This window comes from Scyliorhinus torazame, chromosome 4 (assembly GCF_047496885.1).
Source record: "Scyliorhinus torazame isolate Kashiwa2021f chromosome 4, sScyTor2.1, whole genome shotgun sequence".
In the NCBI taxonomy this organism is placed as follows: domain Eukaryota; kingdom Metazoa; phylum Chordata; class Chondrichthyes; order Carcharhiniformes; family Scyliorhinidae; genus Scyliorhinus; species Scyliorhinus torazame.
The window spans coordinates 325,704,529-325,718,868 of NC_092710.1; the positions used below are offsets into that span (position 1 = coordinate 325,704,529).

General features: G+C 49.2%; 1 protein-coding gene across 5 annotated transcripts in view; it reads left to right on the top strand.

Annotated features, from left to right (window-relative positions):
* Positions 1-14,340, top strand: part of kif6 (kinesin family member 6) — an 848,078-nt gene that overhangs the window by 391,284 nt on the left and 442,454 nt on the right. For all 5 annotated transcript variants that reach the window (XM_072500179.1, XM_072500178.1, XM_072500180.1 and 2 more), the window contains one exon: positions 11,827-11,932. In XM_072500179.1, coding sequence (XP_072356280.1) covers positions 11,827-11,932 — 106 coding nt within the window. The remainder of the gene's footprint in view (positions 1-11,826; positions 11,933-14,340) is intronic.

Genomic DNA, 14,340 nt, shown 5'->3' on the forward strand with positions numbered 1-14,340 from the left:
GTCTGATTGCGGATGCAGCTGCAGGCGATCCGGCTTGATGCGGAGGTCCATCTTCTGAAAACTTAGTGTAATAAATTGATGCACGATCAATTACACAAAGACGAGAGTTGGATGCAATCAAGGCATTTATTACACGAAGATGTGTGGCCTCCAACAGCAGCTGGTGAAATGGCTGCTGTACGAGGAGCACACATATTTATACTCCGCCTACTGGGCGGAGCCAGCAGGCAGGGAACTACCCCATACCTGTAGTGCAGGGCCTTACCGCACAGCACCTACACCGACATCCACTATATACAACATATACATCAGTGGTGACTACCACAATTCATTCTTGGAATGTAGATGGCACTGGCAAGGTCAGGATTTGTTGTCCACCCCTAATTGCCCTTGAGAGCAGTGAAGTATTACATAGAACATAGAACATAGAACGATACAGCGCAGTACAGGCCCTTCGGCTCACGATGTTGCACCAAAACAAAAGCCATCTAACCTACACTATGCCATTATCATCCATATGTTTATCCAATAAACTTTTAAATGCCCTCAATGTTGGCGAGTTCACTACTGTAGCAGGTAGGGCATTCCACGGCCTCACTACTCTTTGCGTAAAGAACCTACCTCTGACCTCTGTCCTATATCTATTACCCCTCAGTTTAAAGCTATGTCCCCTCGTGCCAGCCATTTCCATCCGCGGGAGAAGGCTCTCACTGTCCACCCTATCCAACCCCCTGATCATTTTGTATGCCTCTATTAAGTCTCCTCTTAACCTTCTTCTCTCCAACGAAAACAACCTCAAGTCCCTCAGCCATTCCTCATAAGATCTTCCCTCCATACCAGGCAACATCCTGGTAAATCTCCTCTGCACCCGCTCCAAAGCCTTCACGTCCTTCCTATAATGCGGTGACCAGAACTGTACGCAATACTCCAAATGCGGCCGTACCAGAGTTCTATACAGCTGCAACATGGCCTCCTGACTCCGGAACTCAATCCCTCTACCAATAAAGGCCAACACTCCATAGGCCTTCTTCACAACCCTATCAACCTGCGTGGCAACTTTCAGGGATCTATGTACATGGACACCTAGATCCCTCTGCTCATCCACACTTCCAAGAACTTTACCATTAGCCAAATATTCCGCATTACTGTTATTCCTTCCAAAGTGAATCACCTCACACTTCTCTACATTAAACTCCATTTGCCACCTCTCAGCCCAGCTCTGCAGCTTATCTATATCCCTCTGTAACCTGCTACATCCTTCCACCCTATCGACAACACCACCGACTTTAGTATCGTCTGCAAATTTACTCACCCACTCTTCTGCGCCTTCCTCTAGGTCATTGATAAAAATGACAAACAGCAACGGCCCCAGAACAGATCCTTGTGGTACTCCACTTGTAACTGAACTCCATTCTGAACATTTCCCATCAACCACCACCCTCTGTCTTCTTTCAGCTAGCCAATTTCTGATCCACATCTCTAAATCACCCTCAATCCCCAGCCTCTGTATTTTCTGCAATAGCCTACCGTGGGGAACCTTATCAAACGCTTTGCTGAAATCCATATACACCACATCAACTGCTCTACACTCGTCTACCTGTTCAGTCACCTTCTCAAAGAACTCGATAAGGTTTGTGAGGCATGACCTACCCTTCACAAAGCCATGCTGACTATCCCTGATCATATTATTCCTATCTAGATGATTATAAATCTTGTCTCTTATAATCCCCTCCAAGACTTTACCCACTACAGACGTGAGGCTCACCGGTCTATAGTTGCCGGGGTTGTCTCTGCTCCCCTTTTTGAACAAAGGGACCACATTTGCTATCCTCCAGTCCTCTGGCACTATTCCTGTAGCCAATGATGACATAAAAATCAAAGCCAAAGGTCCAGCAATCTCTTCCCTGGCCTCCCAGAGAATCCTAGGATAAATCCCATCAGGCCCCGGGGACTTATCTATTTTCAGCCTGTCCAGAATTGCCAACACCTCTTCCCTACGTACCTCAATGCCATCTATTCTATTAGCCTGGGTCTCAGCATTCTCCTCCACAACATTATCTTTTTCCTGAGTGAATACTGACGAAAAATATTCATTTAGTATCTCGCCTATCTCTTCAGACTCCACACACAACTTCCCATCCCTGTCCTTGACTGGTCCTACTCTTTCCCTAGTCATTCGCTTATTCCTGACATACCTATAGAAAGCTTTTGGGTTTTCCTTGATCCTACCTGCCAAATACTTCTCATGTCCCCTCCTTGCTCGTCTTAGCTCTCTCTTTAGATCCTTCCTCGCTACCTTGTAACTATCCATCGCCCCAACTGAAACTTCACACCTCATCTTCACATAGGCCTCCTTCTTCCTCTTAACAAGAGATTCCACTTCTTTGGTAAACCACGGTTCCCTCGCTCGACGCCTTCCTCCCTGCCTGACCGGTACATACTTATCAAGAACACGCAGTAGCTGATCCTTGAACAAGCTCCACTTATCCAGTGTGCCCAACACTTGTAGCCTACTTCTCCACCTTATCCCCCCCAAGTCACGTCTAATGGCATCATAATTGCCCTTCCCCCAGCTATAACTCTTGCCCTGCGGTGTATACTTATCCCTTTCCATCATTAACGTAAACGTCACCGAATTGTGGTCACTGTCCCCAAAGTGCTTTCCTACCTCCAAATCCAACACCTGGCTTGGTTCATTACCCAAAAGCAAATCCAACGTGGCCTCGCCTCTTGTTGGCCTGTCAACATATTGTGTCAGGAAACCCTCCTGCACACACTGTACAAATCACGACCCATCTAATGTACTCGAACTATATCTTTTCCAGTCAATATTTGGAAAGTTAAAGTCTCCCATAATAACTACCCTGTTACTTTCGCTCTTATCCAGGATCATCCTCGCCATCCTTTCCTCTACATCCCTAGAACTATTTGGAGGCCTATAGAAGACTCCCAACAGTGTGACCTCTCCTTTCATGTTTCTAACCTCAGCCCATACTACCTCGGAAGATGAGTCCCCATCTAGCATCCTCTCCGCCACCGTAATACTGCTCTTGACTAGCAGCGCCACACCTCCCCCTCTTTTGCCTCCTTCTCTGAGCTTACTAAAACACCTAAACCCCGGAACCTGAACATCCATTCCTGTCCCTGCTCTATCCATGTCTCCGAAATGGCCACAACATCGAAGTCCCAGGTACCAACCCATGCTGCCAGTTCCCCTACCTTATTTCGTATACTCCTGGCATTGAAGTAGACACACTTCAAACCACCTACCTGAACACTGGCCCCCTCCTGCGACGTCAAATCTGTGCTCCTGACCTCTATACTCTCATTCTCCCTTACCCTAAAACTACAATCCAGGTTCCCATGCCCCTGCTGCTTAGTTTAAACCCCCCCCAAAGAGCACTAACAAATCTCCCCCCCAGGATATTTGTGCCCCTCAGGTTCAGATGTAGACCATCCTGTCTGTAGAGGTCCCACCTTCCCCAGAAAGAGCCCCAGTTATCCAGAAATCTGAATCCCTCCCGCCTGCACCATCCCTGTAGCCACGTGTTTAATTGCTCTCTCTCCCTATTCCTCATCTCACTATCACATGGCACGGGCAACAACCCAGAGATAACAACTCTGTTTGTTCTAGTTCTGAGCTTCCATCCTAGCTCCCTGAAAGCCTGCCTGACATCCTTGTCCCCTTTCCTACCTATGTCGTTAGTGCCAATGTGGACCACGACTTGGGGCTGCTCCCCCTCCCCCTAAGGACCCGGAAAACACGATCCGAGACATCACGTACCCTTGCACCTGGGAGGCAACATACCAAACGTGAGTCTCTCACGCTCCCACAAAATCTCCTATCTGTGCCCCTGACTATCGAGTCCCCAATTACTAATGCTCTGCTCCTCTCCCCGTTCCCTTCTGAGCAACAGGGACAGACTCCGTGCCAGAGGCCCGTACCCCATGGCTTATTGCTATGGGTTAGGAATCACATGTCGCCAGATCAGGTAATGTTGACAGATTTCCTTCCCTTCAGTGAACCTTTAGTGATGGATTTTTCCAACCTACGATGATAATTTCATGCTTACTGTCACTGAGGTAAATTCGGAATTCCAGATTTTATGAACTGATTTTAAATTCCACCAGCTGCCATGGTATAAGGGCCCTTCCTGTGATTCCCTTTTTACCCCTTTATTTTTGGTGTTATCATTTTGATCCATGGAAGCTTAATAGACATGTATCTTTAGGTCGAGCAGGGGGAGTGAGGAATTCAAAAGTTACAGAAGAGAACTTTTGTGTTGGCTTTTAACAGCAGAGCTCAGACTTTTCGGCACCCGAGAGATCGGTGGGACTCTGTTTGATTGGTTTGCTGGTGGCGAAAATGCCATAATCACCTGTCTTTTGAACACGGGCCTGAGTATTCTGCCTGCTAACAGGGGGGATTGGGTCCTGTGTAAGTGGGTTAATTTTCAGAAAGCCATGGGGACTAGCTCTCTCTCTCTCTCTCTCTCTCCCTCGTGTTTTCTTCAGAAAAGCTGCTGTATTTCTGAAACTGCAGAGACCTGAATGAATCTACAGTGACAATCATGACAGACTGGAAACAGAAATCTCAAACTGAAGCCTTGAAGGAAGGTGTGCTAGAAACAACCATGTGAAACAAAGACCTTTATCCCTTTTCCTTATTATTTTATCCCCCTCTGTGTTTGTCTGTCTTGTGTGTAGGGGGGACGGGTTTATATGGGGGGGGGCTGTTAGAAATTAGACAATAGTTAACCTGCACATTTAATGATCGTTATTGTTATTAATAAACATAATTGTGTTTAAATTTACAAACCTGGAGCGAGATTCTACGACCCCCCGCCGGTTCGGAGAATCGCCGGCGAGCGGTGTGAATCCCGCCCCCGCCGGCCGCCGAATTCTCCGGCACAGAAAATTCGGCAGGGGCGGGAATCGCGCCACGCCGGTCGTCGGACCCCCCGCCGACAATTTTCCTGGCCCGCAATGGGCCGAAGTCCCGCTGCTGTCATGCCAGTCCCGCCGGCGTGAATCAAACCACCTGCCTTACTGGCGGGACTGTCGGCACGGGTGGGATGTGGGGTCCTGGGGGGTGATCTGGCCCGGGGGGGTGCCCCCATGATGATCTGGCCTGCGATCGGGGCCTACCGATCCGCGGGCAGGCCTGTGCCGTGGGGACACTCTTTTCCTTCCGGCTCGGCTACAGCTCCGCGATGGCTGATAAGGAAGTGACCCCCCCGCGCATGCGCGGGGATGACGTCAGCAGCCGCTGACGGTCCCGTGCATGCGCGGACTTCCGCCCGCCGGCGAAGTCCCTTTGGCCCCGGCTGGCGTGGCGCCAAAGGCCTTTCCCGCCAGCTAGTGGAGCACCAATCACTCCGGCAATGGCTTGGTCCCTAAAGGTGCGGAGCAATCCGCACCTTTGGGGCGGCCCGACGCCGAAGTGGTTCCCGCCACTCCATGCCGCCGGGACCCCCCGCCCCGGTGGGTAGGGAAGAATTCCGGCCCAGGTGACTGTAGTTATTGGACAGCTGAGGGCCAAAGTCTTTAGGTATTTTTTCGAAGAAGTATTTATTTATTTCAATTGTGTTGTAACTCCGGGTCAAGTGGGGCTGGAATTAACTGCGTGCTAGCCCAGGGGGTTGTAACAATGTGTTGCTGGTTATTTATTTTTTTAAAGTATTTTTATTAAGGTTTTGCAGATCAGTGACAGCGGGAGCATGTCCCACCTTTTAAAGTCCCCTTCCAACCGGGCAGATTGAGCCTGTGCAGGGTATCCCATTTCCTGGCCACCTGTATACCCAGGTAACAAAAACTTTTCTCTACCATCCTGAGCGGCAGCTCTTTCAGTCTCTCCTACTGCCCCTTGGCCTGAATCACAAACAAGTCGCTCTTTCTCATGTTCAGTTTGTACCCTGAAAAACTACCAAAATTCCTCAGGATCCGCAGAATCCATCCCCTCCACAGGGTCCGAAATGTACAGAAGCAAATCATCCGCGGAAAGCGAGACCCAATGTTCCACCCCCCCCCACCCCCCGAACCAGTCCCCGCCAGTTCCTCAAGGCTCTCAGCACCATAGCTAGCGGTTCTATAGCTAGGGCAAATAGTAACGGGGAGAGGGGTACCCCGTTTGTACATACGCTTGCTACAGGCGCCTGGTACAGCAATTTCACCCAGCCAATAAAGCCCTTGTATTTTAACTACTCCACCTGGCATGGTTTCTATCAGGTGGGCGTGTTGGAGGGGGCAATTAAAATCGGGGCCTTTTTTGGGGGTAAACCTGATAGGAGGATGAAACTCCATTCCAGAAAGATCCAGTAAGAGTCTAAGACAGTAACCAAAGTCTTGATATTTATTAATTACCAAAAATAAGCTTTTTATTTAAAAAAATGAATTATCCTGACTTGCTTTGGCATTCAAACTCCCTGTCTACCTAAAGTTGAAGTGGAAAATATCTTGTGTTGTACCATTTCTAAAGTGATTTTGAATCAATCCTCCCTGAAATGTACTTCTTCCTGCACCTTTGGGAAAATTGGGAGTTTGAATTTCTAAGCAATACCAAAGAATTTTCCTTTTTTAAAATATTTTTGGAAAAATATCTAGATCAGGTGTATTCAATTGCTCGGTCTTGGCTATACTCTGTGTACTCTGGGGCCTCCGGGACCAAATATAAAACTTAAATCGGCATGCATCTACATATAGAAGCTGGCAGATGTTACTGCTCGGAGTTAGGTTTTATCCACTGTTCAGTCAACACCACTGACGCTTCCGAAACCTCTGGCCCCATAAAATTCAAATGGGGCAGGGCAGTGAACTAAAAATATAAGCACAAGTACGACCCAACTGGCTGGCCTTCATGGCATTGATTGTTGGAGCTCAGTGACTGTCGGTAGTTTGACTTTCTAATTCATTCATGGGACATGGGCATCGCAAGCTAGGCTTGCATTTATTGCCCATCTCCAATTGCCCTTGGACTGAGTGGCTTGTAATGCCATTTCAGAGGGCATTTAAGAGTCAGCTACATTGCTGATGGTCTGGGGGCACATGTAGACCAGACCAGGTGATCATTCCCTAAAGGACACAAGTGAATGTATGGCGGGAGAGGGGGCGGGGAGGGGTGGGGCGGGGGAGGGGGGGGGGGTGGTGGCAGCAAATCTTGTCCTTATGTTTTGGGCATGCAGTATGTGTTTTAAACGTGCACCTCTGGTGCTACTACAGGCTCTTGGTTGCTCACCCTGCTGACAGCTCGTTGTATCTGTGAATGCTCAGAGACCCTCTGGCCATCTGAGAGCCCACTCAGGGACTTCTACAGATGTCTGTAGAACCCTCATACCCCAGCTGTATCGTCAAGTTGAATGTGGCCAAACTTAATCCACTTACGTTGATGCAACAGTCAAGAAAGCCCAACAACGTCTCTCCTTCCTACGGAAACTAAAGAAATTTGGCATGTCTGCATCGACTCTCACAAACTTCTACAGATGTGTGTTAGAGAGCATCCTATCCGGCTGCTTTACAGCCTGGTCTGGCAACTGCTCGGTCCTAGATCGCAAGAAATTGCAGAGTGTGGTGAACTCAGCCCAGCGCATCACACAAGCTTGCCATCCCCACATTGATTCCGTATACATCTCCTGCTGCCTCAGGAAGGCAGACAGCATTATCAGAGATCCCTCCCACCCAGGCATTGCCTTCTTCCAGACCCTTCCATCAGACAGAAGGTACAGAAATCTGAAGACCCGCACATACAGACAGAGGAATAGCTTCTTCCCCACTGCGACAAGAGTCCTCAATAATTCCCCCTCGGACTGATCTGTTCCCTGTAAGAACACTATTCACGACGCCCTATGCTGCTCTTGCTCATGTATTTGCTTTGTTTGGCCCTTTGTTCCGCACTGTAACCAATGACTGTTTTGTCAATGTACCATTTCCCAATGTTCTCTGTTGATTATTCTCTTTGTCTACTATGTACGTACTGTGTACGTTCCCTCGGCCGCAGAAAAATACTTTCACTGTACTTCAGTACATGTGACAATAAATCAAATCAAATCAAATCAAGGGCCTACCAGGTGTTGACACTCCTCAGAAGCGCTGCCCCACTGCAAAGAAAGCAGGGGATGTGCAGAGCTCATCCAACCAGAGGACACCTGCAACGTGGTCTTTGGAACCCTCCCTCGTTCTCTGCCCCCGTCAGGGGAGGGGCCTTACCAGGGACCCCTGCCCCTCAATATCACCAGCTGTCTCCTCCTGATGAGACTGGCAGTGTTGACTGCCCGTGCCACCATCTCCCAAGCGCTGTTCAGGGAGGTGGGCTTGAGGTTGCGACTACGCTGGGGAAGAGGCCGTCCCTCTTCCCTCACTAGCATGGAGCTGTGGGTCCACCTCGAACTCCCGAACTCAGTGGAGGGCAGGGGGAGGTCATATGTAAGCCACCTTTGTGGCTGCAGTCAGTGTGTGCTGAGTGAGGCGCTTCCAAACAATTCCAGCTGTCAGACTCCTTGGTGCTAATTCTGGCCCCAGAGGCTACAATGCCTTCTGTGCCGGGAATTGCTCTCAATTCGTGCAGACAGAGTGCTGGGCCATTTGCATGTCCTGAACCACTTACTGAATAGCTCCCCCAAAGGAAACGTTAATCCAATGCTATTCAGGGAACATTGTTGGCGTGCATCCTGCATCTGTAGACGCGGTGGGGTAATCCAATCGCGTGCAGGAGGTGGTGCCAACCATGCGTGCCACCCAGGTCAATACCGCACGGGTGGCGTCTGCGGTCGAGGTCCTGGGGGTAATGGTTTTGACAGTGGATCAGCATGTCCAAGGCTGGGGAAATATATGCAGGCGATGGCTGAGTCCCAAGACAGGGCTGCCCTGTCACAGGCAATCATGTGCCAGAGCCACCTGAAAATTGCAGCAGCGCTCCGGAACCCGGTCCAGTCATAGCGTCCATGACTGGAAGTGTCGGTGGCATTGCCCAGTCGCTGGCGTACATGTCATACACAGAGAGGTGGCCCTGACCCAGAGGAGATGGCGCAGCCACTGGCTGATGTTGCACAGACCCAGAAGGTGGTGGTACAGCTGCAGTGTGATGTGCCGCAGTCACAGGCGGAGATGGTCCACTCCCTGTGCTCCTTGGCCACGGGCATGCAGACCCTGGCCTTGATGAGAGCGGGCCTCTAGGATCCTCAGCGGCAGGTGGCGGGGGAGCTTCCGGGGTTAGCCCGGGGGCCATCGGGCACCCCAAGGGAGGAGGCGGTGATGGGGCCCATGCCGGTGACACCGCAGCACCTTGGACACACCCCCCCCCCTTCCTGTACCTAGAGCAGCCGGCAGAACAGTGTGACACCACACCATCTGGAACACCCGAGCATCAGCCGGCCCAACCAGACCCGGTTGCACCAGAAGACGCCCGCCAAAGGGGACACAGGCCGCAGGCGGGAATCACAGCAGGCCGCCTCCACTCCTGCTGTACCGTCTGGGGATCCACCTAGACGCAGCATTAGGGCCCGTGAGGCCATAAATATTAGACACCAGATAAGTTAGCCCGGTTGCAGGCACAGTTTAGAGTTGGGGTTCGGGCAAGAATCTGTATATATTTGTTCACATTAAACACCTGTTCCTGATGTTATAACCTCAGAAGGGTGAGAGTGGTGGGCTATTCTGGGCTAACCGAGAGAGGCGCGACTGCGGGTGGGGGGGGAAATAGGTGGACATTGGGGGTGGGCTATGCTCAGGAATCGCAGTTCTGCCAGCACTCACCACTCCAGGACTCACCCCCCCCCCCACTGTCCCCACCAGCGTCACCCCAGGATTCTATGAGACCGTGTGATGGAATTGCCAGCTCGCATGCAGGGATCACCCAGGTGGACAGTGGGAAGTGTTACTGAGGGCAGGAGTCAGACGTTGCCGAACAATGCGGACCACTAGTTCTCATCACAGAGCCGGTTGTCATCATCCTCCATCCCATGGACCATACCTGCTGTTACTGCTAATCCAGAGCCTGCACCCCATAGTGAGGCAGGTACGTATCACGGGGGGCTGGCCGGGAAGGAGGGTTGTGGGGTGGGGATGTTGGGTGGGATGTGGTGTCCGTGCCTCTGGCCAATACCCCAGCCGCTCCACCAGTCAGGGAAACTGGAAGCGATCTGAGCGTCCCATGCGCGTTGACTCTGGCGCACACATTGTGCGGCCTCCCATGCCTGCCTGGGCCCCATGTTATGCACATGCCCTTAGATGGGCCGTATAATTGCCTGTGAGAGGCGGCGGGCGGTTGGGAGGAGGGCTGTATGGCAGAGAGTGTAGTGCGGGGTGGGGGGGGGATGGGCATCCATATGGCCGGTGTCACCCAGCAGAACCAGGGACAAAGGTGGGTGGTTAGTGGGGTGCGAAACAAAATAGCTGCCTTGCAGGCCGTGGAAATGTGGTCCATGCCAGGACACTGCCCCAGTCAGTGAGGGGTCACACGGGCCTCATGGCCCGTTCCCCCCTCGACCACCACTCCTCCTCTCCCCCCGCCCACCCCCCCCACCCCAGCCATCCTGGCCTGGCAGCCTATGGTCGCGCCTTTCCGTGTCTGATCTCCTCTCTCTTCCTCATCTGCCATGGCATCAGTTTCTTGATTTTGTAAAGCACAAGTGAAGCTCGCCGTCGGGATTTTATCCCAATGGAAGTAGAGAATCGTAGAGGCCTTGGAAAATGCCAGGTCCGGACCGCCAATGATATGCCAACGGTGTTTACCCTACATGCGTTCTGCTGTCGTGGCGACGGAGAATTGCGATTTGGCGTGAAACCGGCGCTCGCCATGATTTCGGCATCGGAACCGATTTTCCGCCCGTCGCATTTCCTAGTCAGGCTAATCTGCAGGTTCAACAATCTGGAACACGTAAATTCATACCACCAATGAAGGACGCAAACCTGCACAGAAGTTTCACTCTGTGTTGAAAAACCTCCCTTTCCTTTACCACTTCACACCACTTTTTTTGGCCTACTGTTTATTAAAAGAGTCTCACACATCTGGCTTCAAGAACCAGTATTTGCATTCAGCTCTGAAATTGCAGAGTTACAGGAAGAAAACATCCCAGAGATCTTAGTGCACTGTGTTACCACCTCCACACTCAATCACTTCAAAGTGATTTTATGGTTTATGGTTCCGATGAGGTGGAGGAGTCCAGCAGATTCGTCTTTGCTTGCAGCTGAGATGCAGGCAACGATCATCCTTGTCGTGGAGGTGCCTACATGAGCATCTCTTCAGGCTACTGCATCTGTCTGAATCATTGCAGAGCCAGTGGGCAGTTAAGAGTCAATCACTTTGTTGTTGTTCTGGAGTCACATGTAGACCAGATCAGATAAGGATGGCAAATGACCTTCTCTAATGGATATTAGTGACATCCTGTGACAATCTGGTAGTTTCATGAGAGTAGCTTTTGTTCCAGATGTAACAATTAATTGAATTTAAATTCATGCAGATGCCATGGTGGGATTTGAACTCATGTCTCTGGAACATTAATTTAGCCTCCGGTTTGCTAGTCTGGTAACATTACTATTATGCTGCCATTTCCCGTAGTCCCACGATAGAATTAAGTTTTTGCTTTTGTCTCCCAGATGTTGGGACTTATGCCTCATCACAACAACAGCTGTGACTGCTCACCAAACTAAAGTGCAACATCATCCTGACTTACAATATTTTTTAAGGGCAAGGAAGACAAATCATCTGTCGTGCTTTTTTTTTAATAATCAGCATTATCATCAACATTTGCTTCGGCAAAACTATGGAGGGAAAAAGTTGAGAGGCAAGCCATCAAAACCGGATGGATTTTTAAAATGTGTTCTTTGGCTCAGGTTGGAGGAGCAGCTCAATATATTTCTGGAGGATGCTGACCCTGAGGCCACACTTGAAGTTGGAGCTGACATGAGGAAGATTCAGCACTGCTTCCAGAGATTAAAGGTCAGTGTGTAAGTTTTTATAAGTTACACCCAGTGACTGTAACTCGTTGTGTTATTGCCCAATGGGGCTATAACATATGACAATAAATTTTGAGTATTATCACCAGTTTGTCATTTCTTGTGAGTTACATCAATGTTTAGCAAAATAGAGTAACATCTATTTTGCTAAACATTGATGTAACTCACAAGAAATGACAAACTGGTGATAATACTCAATTTATTGTTTCCAAGCAATTAGGCTATGCCTGATATTTCCAAAGAAGGATTCAGTTTGGGCAGTATTGCCAGGTGTCAATCGTATCAGCTTTTTCCCCTCTCTTGAATATCTTTCTTTAGATTTGAAGGCCCATTACCACTGGGGTACATTGCTGGCCGTCCTCCAGTACCTTGTTAATTAAACTATTCTTTCACCTGGAAAGTGTCAATTCAGTTGAAAGATGACGTCACAGATAAACCTGCTACTGCCTCACGCAGCATTTGCACATGCGCATTTTCTAGCAGAAGCCTTTGGAAAGATACAAGGAACAGGAACTCGTATCATTTTTCTCCGCTCGGTTTCCCAAGAGCACCAAGACAAATTGTAACATATTTACCGCTGCTCAGGATTGAGTCAGCGATCTCAGCCCAATGGGACCTTCTGGCAAGTATACCTCAGGATGACCAACTGAGGTGGATGCAAAGCCAGTCAGAGGCATGAATTATCTGCGCAAGAGGCAGAGTGCGAGGCATGCCCTCAGTAACATTCCATTGGCTATGATGCAGAGGAGTAGAAGTAGGCCAATGGCCTCATTGAGTGTGCTTCACCATTCAATGAGATTGTGACTGATCTGAAGTGATAATCCTGAAATCCACTTATCAGATCAGTGGGACAGCTAACTGGCTGATACAGGTACCAGTTTGTGGTCTGTGAAATTGTGCAATCTGGAAGGTGTCAGGCTCACTGGTAGCTTTGGCGTGTGGAGTAATGGAGATTAAGAGGGTTTTGTGTGGCAAAAGTAAGGAATGCCTTGAGCGGCAAGGAGTTAGGGACCTTGAAATAACACTCTTGTTCTTGGACCACGAGTGTATGTTTTAAACTAATTCTGCAGCTAGCATTTCACCTGCATTAGATGCCTCAATTAGCTCATTCAGTGGGCAGTTGACATCACATTTGATTTGTTATGTTCTCGGTATAACATAAGCGACTTCCTTGTGGTGCACTTGACAAAGGAAGGTTCAGACGTGGAGATAACTTCCGACACGTTTATTAAACTATTTACACTTCTATTACTCGTGTTCGACACTACTGCTAATCCTTCTAGAGCTACCCAGACTGACTAACCAGTTGCTGCAATCCACATGGTGGGTGTAATATTGAATCAACCCTGTGTCTCTACTCACTGACTGTCTCCACTGGAAAGAGGCAGATCATGTGTGTGGTGTCCTTTATATATGGGTTGGTGTAATGCCCTCCTGTGGTGGTGTCACCTCTGTGTGTATCGTGAATGTCCATTGGTCATGTCCTATCTAACTGATCTATTGGTTGAGTGTGTGTGTGTGATGTTTCTGGTGCTCCCTCTAATGTCTAGCTAGCCTACATACATTTACATTGATGCACATTCCCCCTTTTTTATATGTTACATATTTTCTGCACACTTGAAGAAGAAAATTGAACAAAAAACAGGTAGATACGTTAAGGTGTATACAAGTCATGGGAACAGTGATTAAACAATAAGTCCAAATCATTTGTGTGAGTCCATAAACCATCAATCATCATGGTCAAATGTCTCTCTTGGTTATGAACGCCATCAATGTACCTGTGCCACAGGAACCAAGAAGTGGTCAAATCACTTCGCTGTCTGATTTGGAGTCCCTTTCTTTTTTCGATGTTTGTGATGGTGATGTTGGATGGCATCTTGTAGCTGATAAGGTGTTGACGTTGAAGAGGTACCATCAACAGTATCATTCGAGGTCATGGATGTGCCATATGGTGAAGTTGGATAAGACTGTACATACTGGTTCTGGCCACGTGCTGTGCTGGAAGGGTGATCCTGCTGAGAACCGTTGAAGCTTGTCGAATTGGAAACAAAATTGCTGCTTGCATAAGTACCTGGTGATGATGTGAAACTAGAACCTTGCATCTGATAGGAATATGCCGTCTGGCCAGGCTGGGGTGCAGCAAATCCTGGGCTGTAACTAAGGCATCCAGTCTGTAGTGCAGATTGCGCTTACGGTAGTCCTCCTTCGGTCTTGATTCCATTAGTGGGCAATCCGTAATGCTGGCCTGTTTGAGAATATTCTGCATAGACTGCTGGCTTCTGCATGCCTGAATACTGGGTTTGTCCAGCATGAGCTGTGATTGGCTGCACTGCTGGTGTGGAAAAAAATGTGTGCATATAGTTGTGGTGAATATTGGTGTATTCCTCTTGG